The sequence below is a fragment of the Orcinus orca genome, chromosome 6, assembly GCF_937001465.1.
Source record: "Orcinus orca chromosome 6, mOrcOrc1.1, whole genome shotgun sequence".
Lineage (NCBI taxonomy): Eukaryota > Metazoa > Chordata > Mammalia > Artiodactyla > Delphinidae > Orcinus > Orcinus orca.
Window position 1 is genome coordinate 120,306,072 of NC_064564.1, and position 15,164 is coordinate 120,321,235.

The 15,164-nt window shown below is 60.0% G+C and overlaps 1 protein-coding gene across 27 annotated transcripts in view; it reads right to left on the reverse strand.

Moving 5' to 3' along the window:
• EXD3 (exonuclease 3'-5' domain containing 3) overlaps positions 1-15,164 on the reverse strand; it is a 76,545-nt gene that overhangs the window by 6,240 nt on the left and 55,141 nt on the right. For 19 of the 27 annotated variants that reach the window (XR_007477992.1, XM_049711199.1, XM_049711198.1 and 16 more), the window contains 2 exons: positions 10,374-10,427; positions 10,027-10,158 (listed from right to left, as the gene is read on the reverse strand). The exons of 1 other annotated variant lie outside the window; for it this stretch is intronic. Coding sequence is in view for 21 of the 26 variants with exons in the window: in XM_049711199.1 (XP_049567156.1) it covers positions 10,027-10,158; positions 10,374-10,427 (186 nt within the window). In the remaining 5 variants the exon portion in view is untranslated. Of the gene's footprint in view, positions 1-9,966; positions 10,159-10,373; positions 10,445-11,576; positions 15,145-15,164 lie in introns of those variants that run through there. 7 more of the 27 variants (XM_049711195.1, XM_033415197.2, XR_004479646.2 and 4 more) reach the window with 7 other exon arrangements.

Sequence of the window (15,164 nt, forward strand, 5' to 3'; positions counted from 1 at the left end):
CAAAGCACAGAAGAGCAGAAGAAAATAAACAGCATCCCCGCGCGGCCACTGGGCGAGAAAAGCCAGCGTGGGGTGGCGGTGTCTCTGGCACCTCTCCGTACACACCTACACTCGGCAAGTGTCTCCTACTCGTGCCAGAGGGGCTGCAGGGCACCAGTGTCAGTTCCCAGGGCCCTATGGCCCATTTGGTCCCTGCCAAGCGCCACCCCCTGCCCCACCTTGCCTGAGGTCCTGAGAACGGTGGGTCCAGAGGCCTCCCAGGGCTGCCTTGTGCACCATGACCCCCCAGAGCTGCCCCCAACAAATGGTGCAGGGCCAGGGACAAAGGGCTGGTATGAAAGACCCCCGGCCTGGGGGCGGGCCTGACACCTCGCGGACAGGCACTTAGGCGCCGCCCCGGGTCTGCTCCGCACCTCACTCTCCCACGCTGTCCGGCAGCACTTCGAGGGGTCCTGGGTCAGCTGCCCCCCGAGACCCCTTCAAGACAAGCTGGCCTGGCCCAGGAGGGCCCTCCTGGCCCTGGCACTGGGTCGGGGTCTGGGAGAACTGGGGCCCCTCTCGCCACAGCCGAGACCCCAGGCACTTGCAGGGTTCAACCCCCCACCTGCCAGCCAGGGGCACAAGCTGGGGCAGCAGGACCAGGCCCCAGGCCCCCGGGGAGGTGTGTGGTTGAGATGGGGCCTGCCTGGGAAGGTTTAAAATCCCAGCCAGTGCTCTTCTGACCTGTGAAGCAGGCTTGCGGCCCTCTATCCCCACTGCTGGAGACCTGGGATGGCAGCCCTGCAGGGGCCCCGCTCTGTGCCCGCCCTGCCCCCAGGCCCAGGAAGGTCAGTTCCCACAGGCCCGGCCCCTCCCCCACCAGGCCACGGTCCATCCCCTTTGTGGGGCCGGGACAATGTCTCCGCAGACAGAGCGGGGGATGGGCCTCTGGCGCTGTCGGCACCCTGGGGGGTCAGGGGCCACGGGTGCCGGGGCCTGCGGTCTGTGACAGACCCTGACAGCGCCAGGTCTGGGCACACGCGTGTGCACTGGCACTCCGCAGGCGTGTGTCTCAGAAGCACCCAGGTCCTCGGGGTGCAAGGGCACCAGCTTTGGAGCAGCTGAGTGTGTCCACGTGTGGGCGTGAGTCAGGCGTGTGAACACGGAGCCTGTGTGACCCGGCATGTCACGTGAGGACAAGGGGCCTGCGTGAGTGGATGTGCCTTTGAGTGCTCGCCCAGCAGCCTGCAGTGCCCCGCACGGGGGTGGGGGTGGGGGTGGGGGTGGAGGTCCGGAGGTGTGTTCCTGGGGTGGGAGGAGTCCTGACCGGGAGAGTCCGCCTTTCCCAGCAGATGGGGAGGGGACAGTGGCATCTGGGACAATGGGAGGAAAGCCACGTGCCCCGGGCAGAAAGATAAGCATGGTGTCCAGGACACAGTCTGGACACAAGGCCTGACTGAGGGGCACTGCCCGGCTAGGGCCACCCGGTTAGGGACACACGGGAGGGTCTGAGCCCCTCCCTCAGGCTCTCTGGGGCCGGCAGGCCTATGGCCCAGGAATTGGTCACCCCCACCCTGTGTACCTTGGTCCTCTCAAGCCTTCACCCCCTTCTCCTTCCAACTGTGCCAGCCCTGGCCCAGAGCCCACTTAGGACCTGGACGTGCAGACCCCGCTGCATGGCGACAGCCGGACTGACAGCCCAGCTTAGGCCATCTAAAGCCAGTCAGAATGAGACCCCACGTCCAGCTCACTTGGATGGGTCGGGCCAGTGTCCACTGAGGCAGACAGAGGGGTGTGAGCCACTGGGCCTGGACAGGTGGCCAAGTCCCCCCCTTCTCGTCGCATCCCGGACTCTGACACAAGACAGTCACAGCCCCCCTCCAGGGGGGCCAGGGAGAACGCGGACCACTATGTGAATTTCAGATGAAACATGGGATTCTGCTCTGAAGTTCGCGCTTATCAGGGTCTGTCCTTGCATTTCCCAAGTCCGGCACCCAGCTCTCCCAGGCTCATAGAAGGAACAGAGAAAGTGAGAGAGCTGCACGGGAGGCCCCGGACGTGCTCCCACGGCAGGGAGACCCCAACGAGGAGCAGTGCACACTGTCCCCAGGCAGGCATGGCCAGGACCCCCTAGCTCTCTCTGTGAGGTGAGGGTGGGTGGGTAGCCACGCGCCCTGGGTTAATCAAACAGAATCTGGGCCAGAGGATGCCCTCTGGACCCAGGCCCTGGGGTGGCTCCCCATCCCCTTCGGCCCCTCAGCACCTCCCCCTAGACAGCACATCCCCCTTGACGCCCATCCCTGGCAAGACGCTGGGCAGCACACACCCCCACTCTGTGGCCCCCAGTTATCCCCACTAGCTGGTTTTCCCCCTCCCCCCACCGTCCACACCGCCACAGCCCCAGCACCCTCCTAGGCGGCACGTACACCTCCCCTGTGGCCCCTGAGCACCCCACTGCGAGCACATAGCACCCCTCCCTCGAGCACACCCCCAGGCGGCACACAGCCTCCTCCCAGTGGTCCCGAAGCCCCCCCCAGGTGGCCATACCCCTCCACCGTCCCCGATGAGCCCGGGAGGCGCCCCCTTCCCGGGGCTCCTGGGCACCCCCAGCGCGGCAGGCGCGAGCCGTTCCCAGACGGGGGAGGGGCGCGGGCCGTGAGAACCGCCGGCGGCGGGCGCGTGGGAAAGCGGGAGGAGGGGCGGCGCGGAGGGCGGGGCGCGCCTGGGAACGGCCCCCGCCCCCGCCGGCCTTTGAAAGGGCCACTCAGGGCGCCCCGCCCAAATTCAAAAGCAAACGGCCGCCCGCCCGCCAGCCTTCCCGCGCCGGCGGGGGCGGGGGCGGAGGACCTCGGCTGTCCAGGGCCGTGTGGGAGGGGGCGGGCGCCAGCCGGCGGAGAGAGGGGTGGCAGGCTGGGGAAGTCGGGGAGGGGCCGATGCGGTACGGGTTGGGGGCAGCCCTGGTTGTCCTCCTCCCACCGACAAGTGGAGCTGGGCCCTCAGACAGCAGGTGGCAGCCCTGCAGCCTGGAGTCTGTCACCCACTCACATCAGGCCTGCACAGGGGGCCAGGGGCCAGTCCTGCCCCCGTGCTCTCAGCCCAAGGAGAGGGGGGCTCCAAAGTACTTCTCCAAAGGGTGGTGGTATTCCCAGGATTGGGCTGGGGGCCTGGAGAGCTTCCTGGAGGAGGTGACATATAAACTGGGGCTTGGCAGGCCTGGTGGAGAGAGTGGGTGCTCAGGTGCTGCAGGAGCTGGGGTGTGATGTGGGGTCCAGTGCGGTCAGGAGGGACCGGTGTGGACAGCAGGCTGGAACGAGTCAGGGCGCTGGCAGTGTGGAGGGGTGGGCGTGGGGCTGAGCCCAAGGGCAGGCGTCCCCCGGCCCTTCCCCCTTCCTGCACCTTCCAGGGCCACTGAGTCAGGCCAAGCAGGAGAGGGCCCCCTCTTCTACTGCCACCTGCGCCTGGTGCAGTGCGTCTGACGAGATGGGGGGAGGAAGAAGCAGTCCCTACCCAGCTCAGCCCCCCACTTCCCGGGGGCCCCCCCGCACTGCACTCTCCCCCGCCACTCCCCCAGCTCCAAGGAGGAGAGCACCGTTCCTTCTCCCGAGGCCCTGCCCTACCCCTGGCTGGCTGGGGGCACACCTAGACCTCCACCTGCCCAGGTATCCACCTGCCACGCTGCTCCCCTGTGGAGACCCCGTATCCCTGTGGAGACCTTCGGGGTCTGTGCTGGTCCCAGATGTACCCGATGATGGGCTCTCAGCAAAGCTCCACCCACAGTGGCCCCGCTCAGGGTGGCGGGTGGGCGGAGAGTGGGGCTGCCTGGGAGGGGCTGGGAAGGGGGTGCCCCCACACCCCAGCCGGTCTGACCCGTGCGGATGGGGAGGGGCAGGTGGCCGGGTGGGAGTGGGGGTGACATATGCCTGCTCCTGCTGCTTGCCCACCCACAGGGCACCCACTGCACTGCCCATCGACCCAAAGGCCCCTGCCCTGTTCGGACACAGATGGAGTAGTCACTGCCTGGCAGGCCCTACTCTGTCACCCTGAGGACCCTCCCCAGACCCAATCCACAGCTCCCTGGGGCCTCCTCCATCTGCAGCCCTGAGGGGCTGGCTGCCTCTGGCCCCTGACCCCAAAGCTGGTGAGCCTGTCCTGCCTGCTGCATCCGGGGCTCAGGGGACAGAGGGTCTGCAGAAGCTAGGCCCGCTATCCTGGGCCAGGCCCCCTGTCTTTGGAGCTGGCAGTACTCAAAAGGAAGAAGAGACCACCTTCCCTGCTAGATGCCAGCCTGGCCCCTGGGCCCGGTCATCCCTGCCAGCGACCCCAGCAGCGGGGTGGGGGGCGGGGGCTTTCCTGGAAGGGCTGCTTGGTTTCTGCGAAAGCAGCTGTGGGCAGTGTGTGAACGAACACACAGGCGGGGCTGCTGCCAACAAAACCTTATCTACGGACCCTGAAGTCCGCATTTCATGTGATTTAGCTCGTGGGCTGTGATGTCAGACATCTGGGGGAGGGTAAGCCTTCTGCCCTTCCGCCAGCCCCAGCCCCGGCCACAGGACCCTCGGACTGAGATGGGTGCCCTCCCCCACCCACCCCACGGGCCTGGCTGGCATCGCCTGCCCCTCGCTCAGAAGGCAGGTCATCTGCGCCCCGCCCTCCCTCCCCTTTCTTTCGAACCCACTGAGCGGCGGGTTTAGAGCTGGCCTGACACCTCTGGCCAGTGGCTCCTGCTGGCTCCGTGGCTGGGGCTCAGAGAGTGGCACTGACGTGGGCCAGGAGGGCACAGAGCAGCAGGATGGGAGACCCCAGACTTTGTGTTTTGGGTGTCCTCTTGCGGCCCAAGGTGTCTTACTGACCTTGGGCCTGAGAGTACAGAGCCGAGGGTGCCCACATGGTCTCTGCCCCTCCCTCCAGCTCCAAGAGGCCTGTCCTCTCTGGCCTGCACTAGCTCCCCCTGAGGCCATGTCACACCAGCCTGTCTTGGGGCCAGCGTCTTGGCCGTGGCTGTGGACTCGTCCCTCCATCCTGTGTGTCTGTGCACCAGTGTGCCCGCCGACCCACCCTGCACTGTGACCTGTCTGGGCTACACGCCTGTCCTCTGTCAGGCGAGTCTGCGTCCTCTGCGTTCTGACTTGAAGCATCTCGGCCCTTTTAAAAAGTGAACATCCGTCAACATCCAGGAGGTACATCCTGGGGGGGCCCCCAGACTGCACATGGGAGCACCTCTTAGAAGTACACGGTGAGGACCAGGGTCCAGAGGGGAGTGGCCCTGACCTCCGGGCCCCGGGGCACCTTCCCCGCAGACAGACACAAAAGGAGCAAGGAGCCGGGTGCCTGGATGGGCGCCTGGCGGGAGCTGGGCTGGGGACTCGCACACCCGACCTCCCCGGGCGCTGACCAGCAGGTCCCCTGGCCCAGGCTGTTCCCAGGGCCTCAGCACACATCTCAGACCGCATGGGGGCCCCTGGTAGCCCTGCGGGGGGATGAGAGTCCCACGTGGGGCAGGCATGGTGGCAGACTACCAGACGGCTGGTGACCAGGCAGCCCTGCGTCCGTGCGCGGGTGTGGGTACGGCTGTCACGCCAGCCCAGGATCCTTCCTAAAGAAGTGGGCCACCGGGAGCAGGGGTCCCCAGGCCCGTGCGATCCAGGTCCTCAGTTCCCCCAAGAGCCATCTGGTAGGAACAGAGGCTGGGCTCTGGACGAGACCCAGAGGGGAGGGGTGGGACCGAGAGGAAGGCCCTGCAGGCGGCGGGGAGGGCCTCCTGGGGCCATCAGCTGGGCCCACCCTGCTGTCACCTCCGGGGGGCTACGCTGAGCTTGCCGACGGGGCCAACACCCGGCTGGCATCCTGAGTCTTGGGGCGTGCTGGGCCCCAACCCCTGATGAAACCTGTCTGGTAGCTCCCGCCACCCCCGAGGCCTGTGACAGGAGCCAGCCGCCCGGGGTCTCTGCCTGTGCAGGGTAGGGGCCGCTCTTTCTGCAGCCTCTGTGCCTGTGTGACCCTGGGGGCACCGAGTGTGGGAACGGGGCTGGGGGCCACGTAGCACAAAGGCCGGGGAGGGGCGGGGTCAGTGGCCGCTGCGCCTCTTCCTGTCTGTTCCTGCATCTGCATTTGGCCATCAGGGTATAGGGAGGGTCTCCGTGCTCGGGGACAGGCTGGGCATGGGCGCCCCGGCTGGCCCCTGGGTCTGGGAGGGCTCCGGGGCCCCCACCACTGCAGGCCCCCAAGTTGTGGGTGTGTGCGCTGGGGGGCCACTGGCCCGGGGTTCCCCTCGCATGCCCAGGCCCCAAGAGCCCTCTGCCCACACCCGTTCCCGTGCCAGAGATCAGCCTGGGCGGCCTCCTCCACCCTCTCAGGGCCCCTGCCCAGACCTGGGGTCTCCCGGGGCGGGTCTGTGAGCCTGTCCCCGAGGCCCAGCCTCCCGTAACTGCAGGCTCCCCGCCCATCACCCTCCCCTTCCTGGAGACCCCTGAGCTGGCTCTGCTGAGAGCTCCCTGAGGTGGGGTGACTGTCATCCTGCAGTGGCCTCTCCCCTCCTGGGGCCCACTTCTAAGGGCTGACGTCACTGGGGCCACGGCCCAATCCGCACCACAGCAGAGGGGGCCGGAGGAACAGAAAAATAGACGTTATGCCCGGCCACGCCTGGGCTCCTGCTTAGGGTTTTTTTAAACTCAAATTTCTTTGATAAGATCCTTTCCCATGGTGGACAGCACTGGGAATGTCCTCTTGGCGGACGTTCCCGGTGGACAGTCCCAGGCCCAAGTCGCCAACTTCGTGGGCCAGGACCCTGCCCTCTACGAGAGACCCACTGCCCCTAGCCCACTGGGCCCCGGGGTGGGCGGGCGGGCCACCTCCCTGTGACAGGGGCCTCCCCCACGTGGCCGGGCACACAGTCCCTCCAGCCTCACTTGCCCTGGCCTCGCACCCTGACGAGCAGCCCCGAGAGTGGCCGGGCAGGCTCTGGGAACGCTTCGTGTGTCAAGTGGGTTTTCCCTCTGGGAACAGCACCAAAATAGCAGAAGGAAGGAAAAGAAAATGGAAACTCAGCCTGGCGGCGGGAGCTCTCCAGGGAGGCGACCAGCTCTGGCCTGGGCAGGGGCAGCAGAGGCTCTGAGCCAGCGTCCAGGGTGCTCGGGCCCTCGGGGGCGCAGGACAGGACCCTGCCGGCTGAGCACAGCACGGAGGCGCTCTCTGGGTCAGTCCTAAGCGTGCTGCTCCCTGCTGGCCGGCGGCCAGTGCCCTTTGATGTCCAGATGGGCTTAGGAGCCGCCCTGGCCCGGCCATGGCCTCTCAGTGCAGAGCAGGGTCTGCAGCCGCAAGGGGCTCCTGGTCACTGGGCCTCAGGCCATCACCTCGGGGCATCTGTGCAGCCCCTTTTCTGGGCTTCTTGGGGTCCACCTGCGAGAGGGCCACTGGTTCCCCTGGGCCGGCCCCGAGGACAGCATCGCTCTGGCGCTGGGCGGGCAGCCGTTCCCGGCCGCTGCTCAGGCTGAGCTCCTGAGCGGAGGCCGCGAACACCGTGGCCGAGGGGCTCTGGGGGCAGGCGGGGGGGAGCATGGCCCGAGGTGCCCAGCCCGGGTGCAGACACTGCTGCAAGTCAGCAGTGAGACTCCTCTGCTCATCGTGACCAGCTCCACGGCCTGAAGACCACGGTGGGAACCAGTCCACTAACCCAGAGCCAGCTGGGTCCTCCCACCCTGCCCCGGATGCTTCTGTGGTGAGCGAGGCTGGGCTCAAATGCAGAAATCCGAGCTTCTCAGGGACCCCCTTCTCTGCCCGCCTGGCCCTGCCATGCCGGCCTTTTGGGGTCCTTGTGCACAGATGCAGATGTCCCCAAACAGCTGTCTGCCACCCAGGGAGGGTCCTGCCCTGGGACACACCCAACCTGCCTCGCTCTGGAGCTGAGCCCCGCTGGAGGCTGCCGGACAGCCACGGGCCTCAGAGGCTCCCCGGCCCTGGGACCCCCTTCCCGACTAAGGCCCACTGGGCGCTGCTGCCCAGCCTCACACCCGGGCTCCCACCTGCCACCCGTGTGACCGCACACACAGGTCTCTGCCTGGCGCCCCGCCCCACTCCCGGCAGCCCCGTGTGGCCACTGGTGTGGCCACCTTCTGCTTCTGGGCCCTGAGCCGTGGACCCTGTCTCTGTCCTCCTCACCAGCTGGGCACGTGTGTAATGTGTGCACATCTACCACAAAAGGACAGCGCTGGGCAGGGCCCCAGCTGGGCAGTAAGCCCCTTCCCCCCGCCCCAAGAGCTTGGTGTACCCCGGCGCGCCCTCCAGACCAGATTCCCGAGAGCCCAGACCCAGCACCTGCCGGGCCGCCAGCCAGGGGCTCAGCCTAAAACCTAGGATCCAGCCACGCCCGTGAATCGTATCCTGGATCTTCTGTGCCTCGCCTTTGCGCGCCCCCCCGCCCCCCCCACCACCTTACATGGGCAGGTGCACCACCTGCTCCAGGTCTCCTGCCTCCCCGCCCTGCGGTTAGAATGCTGCAAATCTGTCCCGCCTGCTGCGGCCTCCCTGGGCCCCGCTCCCCCTCGGGACTATCTCCTGTCTCCTGGGGGCACTGGCTGGCCCCGCCAGGGTGCGGCTCTGTCTCTTGCCTTTGCACCAGCTCCACGCCCCCCTACGGGGCCCACGCCGGGGCAGGGCAGCGGCGGGGCCAAGAGGCAGGGCACACGTGGGGTGAGGGCAGCGGGGCCCTGGGTGCTCTTCCTGCGAAGGGCAGCGGCCGCCCTCTGCGCCTGGCCCTCGCAGGTCCGAAGGCTCAGGCACTCCCCAGCCAGTGGCCTGCGGCACGAGTGGTGTTTTCCTCCTGGCTACCCAATTTCCGTTCTCTCAAGAAGACACCAGCAGAGGCTCTGAAAAGCTCAGGAAAATGCCCCCCCGCAGGCCTCGCCTGACGTCCTGGGGTCTTTACAACACTTGCAGCCTTGAGCAGGGACCCGGTCCCGTCCTCCCGAGCTCCAGCCCAAGGGAAGGCACTTCCCGCTGCCCGGCTTGGCCACCGTCCGTCCTGGCAGGGCAGGGGCCCAGCTTCTGCACAGACTGCACCCCAGGCCAGGCGGTGGGGGTCCAAGGACCTGAAAACAGAGGCTTCCCTCCCTCCTCCCTCCCTCCCACCTGCTGGGCGCCGGCCTGGGGGACTGTGCAGAAGTGCGGGGCCCCGCCGGCCTCCACGTGTACCCGGATGGGGGAAGCCAGGCTGAGCTGTCACCAAACAGCTGGGCTTCGGGAGCCGCTCCCAATGCAACATCGTCATGGCCTGAACTCCAGAACATTCTGGGAAGAGCCAGCACCCTGCACGGGGACCGGCCCCGGCCCTCCCTGCCTGCCGCACCCGTGCAGACCCCAACGCCGAGGGCAGCCATACCCCAGCCCGGCAGGGCCGGGCCCAAAGGCCGCATTGCCTCCCCTCAGCTGCACAGCTCACGACAGGGCACCCAGGCCAGCAGGGGAGGGGAGGGGTGCCCCCTCCCTGGCGCCCAGTCCCCACACTCCTCACGGATCTTAACCTTGGGTACGGCTGCCCCGACCTGGGGATTTCCTCAGCCAGACCTTTCTAGCCGTCAGGGTGGACCCAGCAGCAATCCATGGCTCTGGACCTTGCCCTCGGAAAATGGGATCTGCCCCAGACAGATGCACTTTGGTGGGTTCCCTGTATTCCCTCCAGAAGCCCAGTGGGAGGCCAGCCCTGGGCCAGGAGGACATTCCCAACCCTGAGCTTGGACACTCGCCCTGAGCTGCCCTTTCACTCTCAGCTGCCCACCTTGGCCATGCGGGCCCCGACGCTCTGCCACCTCTTGGCCACAGACTACAGTGACCGCCCCTCCCCCACCCCACCCCCGCCAAGCTCCCCCGTGCCGTGGGCATGGGCGTCTGGGGGTGGCGGAGAGGAGAAAACGCACAGACCAGGCAGTGGCGACTGCTCACATGGGCAGAAACACCAAGGCCATCCCGCCACCGCCAGGGCCTCGCGGGCCTCACCTGTCAGAGCCTGGGGCTTCCACACTGGCCCAGGGCCAGCAAGGGGCACGCAGCACCCACCTGGCAGCGGCTGAAGATGTCCGAGTGGGTGACACGCACGTTGAAATGCCTGATCACGGCTGTGGCTTGCTGCCGGGCCTTGAGGGAGCAGTCCACCGAGAGGCAGCGCCCAGCCCCAACCTGGGCCCGGAGCTGTGGACACATGCAGCCGTCGAGTGGTGGGCCAGAACCCAGAGCCCACCCAGGCCCTGCCTTCCCAGCTCCAGGCCGAGAGCCTCCGCTCTGCCCAGGGTGGGGCAGTGGTGCCGCTCAGCCCCCCTCCCCTTGGCCCCACGACAAGCAGACCCTGAGGTGTGGGCGGCTCAGGAAGTCGAGGCTCAGATGTGAGTCATCTGTGGGGTCCTCACCTTGTGGTACGGCAGCCCTGAGGTCAGGATGACCCTCCCCTCCTGCCTGGCAACCTGGGCGGGAGGAAAAACTGGCAGGTGAGGGTGTCAGGCCAGCTCCTGGGGCTGGGGCTTCTTTTGCCCCCCTTTCGCCAGCCCCCGCCCCCCACCCCATGCCCCAGAGCTGTCTCCGCCTGGCACCTGAGTGGCCACCAGATTCCCGCAGGCTGAGGCGGGGCATCCCCTCCTGTTATAGATTTGGTCTCAGAATCGTGCAGACGCTTCACAGAATTGCAAACAAAATTAAATTTAAAAAGCAATTTCTAAAAACCCAAAGATGAAACAAGTGAACTACAAAGACAGAAACATTCCAGATGACACGAAGCCACAGTGAATCGACCATGTATCTCTAGGGCTACAGACCCAAAGTGAAAAATACCTGGCAGTAATACTATTGTTGGTGATAATAACATCAACATTGTTATTCTGAAATATCTGCGTGTGAATTGTAACATAAAACAGATGGGTGGGCTTCCCTGGTGGCGCAGTGCTAGAGAGTCCGCCTGCCGATGCAGGGGACGCGGGTTCGTGCCCCGGTCCGGGAGGATCCCACGTGCCGCGGAGAGGCTGGGCCTATGAGCCATGGCCGCTGAGCCTGCGCGTCCGGAGCCTGTGCTCCGCAGCGGGAGAGGCCACAACAGTGAGAGGCCCGCATACCGCAAAAAAAAAAAAAAAAAAAAGGGCAAGGAAGGGACCTGAAAAGACGTTTCTCCAAAGACACACAAATGGCCAATATGCACATGTAAAGATGCTCAACATCATGTCATCAGGGAAACGCGAGTCAAACCACAAGGAGACACCACTTCACACCCATTAGGATCGCTTTTATTTTATTTTTATAAAGGAAAATAAGTGTTGATGAGGATGTACAGCGATTGGGAGCCCTCATGAGATGCCGGTGGGAATGTAAAATGGCGTGGCTGCTGTGTGAAACAGTGTTGCAGTTTCTCAAAAAATTAAACACAGAATTACCATATGATCCAGCAATTCCACTTCTGGGTATAGATCCAAAAGCACTGAAAGCAGAAACCTGAACAGATGCTTGTACATCAAGGTACATAGCAGTAGCACTATTCACCATAGCCAAAAAGGTGGAAACAACCCAAGTGTCCACCATCAGATGACAAAAACAAATACACACACACACACACACACACACACACACACAATGTACAATGGAATTTATTCAGCTTCAAAAAGGAAGCAAATGCTGACATGTGCTACAGCATGGATGGACTTTGAGGACATTATGCTCACTGAAATAAGCCAGACACAAAAGGACAAACATTATGTGATTCCACTTACATGAGGTCCCTAGAGGAGTCAAATTCATAGAGACAGAAAGTGAAACAGTAGTTACCAGGGGCTGTGGGAGGGGGAAAAGGAGAATGATTGCTTAATGCATATAGAGTTTTTGTTTGAGACGATGAAAAAGCTCTGGATATAGACAGTGGTGACGGTTGCACACATTGTGAATGCACTTAATGCCACTGAACTGTACACTTAAATATGGTTAAAATGATCAATTTTATGTTATATATATTTTACCACAATTAAAAAAAAGCAATAAGTGGTTACTTCGTAGTGGTAACAAATATATATCTATGTGATTAATAAAAAAGCAAAATTAAAAACAAACACACACAACTGAAGTAAATATGAGGAAAGACCCAAACAAAAGGGCAGCCGAGAGTAAAACCAGGAGCGACAAGAACGGAAGGCAGACGTCCCAACAGCAATGACAGGTGCAAGAGACAGTGGACTCTTATCGGAGTTCTGTCAAGCTATAGCTATAAACCCTGCAACATTCTTTTTCAGAAGACAGAGGAAACAGAGTTTTCAGGGAAAAATGGCCCCAATGAAAGGTCATAGCAAAGGAAGTTCTTTTAGTGAAAAAGAGCCTGCTTTTTCTTGGAGTGCATGTGCATGTCCATACATCATAAACTTGAAAAGGGACAGAATACATAAAACAGATTTAATGATGTCTAATTTTTAGAACTAAGAAAAACCACAATGTGTTAAAAATACTGGAAAATAATAGCAAGTAAAACGGAAAGCAGGCAAGAAAGCTAAATTGACCTAAAATCCCTGGATTAATTTTAACTTTAGACATTGTCAACTCAGAAATAAATGTTAAAATTTCTAGGCCAATCACTAAAAGAACAGAAATAGAATTTATGACTTTCAAACTAATAGAGGAAAAAAATAGAAACAAGGATGAAAAAGACAAAAAAATATAAGAAATAAAGGGAAAAAAGATCAGAAGAAATAGGAGAAATAGAAAGCACAAGTTATATAGTACAACTAAACACAAATTATATCAGTAATTACAATAAATGTAAATGGATTAAACTTGGTTTGGATTAAATTGGTTGAAGAGCAAAGACTGTCAGACTAGAGTTTTAAAAGTCCATTTAGAAGCAGTTTATAAGTACAGTAATACACCTAATAAGAGCAAAGAAAGGTTGAAAGCAAAAGGGTGAGAAAAGGATATACAAATACTAACCAAAGAACGCTGGAGAAATGGTATTAATATTAGTTCAAATAGACTTTACTGCAAAGAGCAGTACTAGAGCCAAAGAGGTTCACCTCATAATTGTAAAAGATTTCACTCAAGAGGAAGATACAAGAATTCTAAAAGTTGTATGCACGTGCACCTAATAACAACTTTAAAACATATTAAGCAGATACTGACATGACTACAAGGAGAACTTGGTGAACCCACTGTCGAGGTCTTCGATAGAAGCAGGCAGAAAAACAACCAAACAAGATACGCAAGACTTGAGCAAACATTAAGTAAGCTTGACCTACTGAGTGTGTGAGAGCAAGAGAGGGAAATGAACATGGCTGGAGGAGACTGTGGCCTTTTAAAGCCACATGGAACATTTGTAAAAAGGATCATCTGCTTGACTACGAAGCAAGTCTTCACAGATATCTAAATCAGCAGTATACAGGCTACAATTCAGATAGGTGAGAAATTGATTTTTAAAAGATAACTAATAAGCTCCCAAACCCCAAGCTTTCTGAAACTGAAAAACAGCCTTTCAGAGAACTCAAGTCAAGTAAGTAATTATAACAGACGCCCAAAAATTATTAGAACGAAAAAGTAATGAAAATACTACATATCAAAACGGATGGAATGCAGCGAAAACGTACTTCAAGAAAAATTTATTGCCTTGAATGTTTACATCATAAAATTTTAAAGGCTGAAAATTAAAGAGCTAAACACTCCACTTGGAAATAACCCCAAGCAAACAAAAGGAAGGAAACTGTAAAGATAAGAAGAGAAATTAATGAGACAAAAAACACAAGAATGAAATAGAAAGGATCAACAAAGCCAAATACTAGTTATTTGAAAAGACTTAGTAAATTGACAAACCTCTGTGCGATCAGGAAAGAGGGGGAGCACGAGTGAGCAGCAATCAGAATGAAGCTGACCACCTGCAGGTACCGCGGAGCTTTCACAGCGGAGCCGGACACCACCACGTACGTGAAACACTCTGTGAAATGGGCACATCCAGAAAGAGGTACGGACTACCAAGTGACTCAAGAAGATGCAGACAACTAAGTAGTCCTAAAACTACTAAATAAGAAAGAATCAGAGACTCCTGGAAACGCCTACCCCCTGAAACACCAGGCTGAGGAGGCCTTGCAGGAAGTCGGCCAATGTTTGAGAGGATAATCTAAATGTTACTCAAAGCAGCAGAAAGCAGAGAGGAGGAAAAACTCCCAGCTTGTTTATGAGGTGGAAGAGAAGATGGTGAGGAAGAGAAGTTCTGTGTCAGACACGGTCCTGGAGGCAGACCCAGCCACGTGACATGCTGGCTAGGCTGGGTCCAGACTGAAAAGGTTTGTCACGTGCACAGGTCACAGGGATGCTCTCAATGGCTGCAGAGAAAGCATCAGGTAGGATTCAGCTTCTTTCATGATGAAACGTGCAGCGGATATGGCACCCGGGGAGCCTCCCCAGCCTGGTGTGGGGGCCTGGCAACCACCGTGGTTCACGGAGAAACATTCCCTGTCAAGTCAGAACTGAGACAGACGGCCACGGTCACCACCTAGTCAACCCCACCTTGGAGGCCTCGACCACTGGGACAGGATAAGGGAAAGAAAGAAGACCCATACAGACTGGAGAGGAAGGAATGAAACCAACCTGTTTGCAGAAGATATGTCCACAAAGAGAACCCCAAGAACTGAGTCGATTCAGTGGAATTTAGGAGACTTTTGCAAGGTGTCCAGATGTAAGATCAACGCTCGGCCAGCTAAGAACTAAAGGCCCACCACAGTTCTGTGTAGCCGCAGAAAAGCGAGCAGCACCGCGCGTCGTGGCAACAAAGCAGAAGGTTCCTGGGGTGAAACCTCACAGACGTGGCAGGGCTTCGTGGAGAGCTTACAAAACGTGCGTGGGACCCTCGCAGAAGAGCGAGACCAACACTCACGCACAGAGGACTCGATGTGATGACACGTCACTGTCCCCACCCTGGCTCACAGTGTCAACGAGATCCAAGCAAAGCCCACGGAGGGGCTGTTTCCAGACCACCACGGGAAGGTGGAGGCGGAGGGAGAGCGAGGTGGGGCTCCCCCTGCAGATGCCAAGATGAACTGAGGCCAGAGGGAGGAGGACGGAGCGGCAGCAGGGTCCCCACACCATCCCCAGGTCCGGGGATTCGCTGGAAGGACTCAGCACACCATCAGGGAAGGACAGAAAGCAGAACCAGCTTACGGAAAGCACCTGGGCAAAGCACAGAGGAA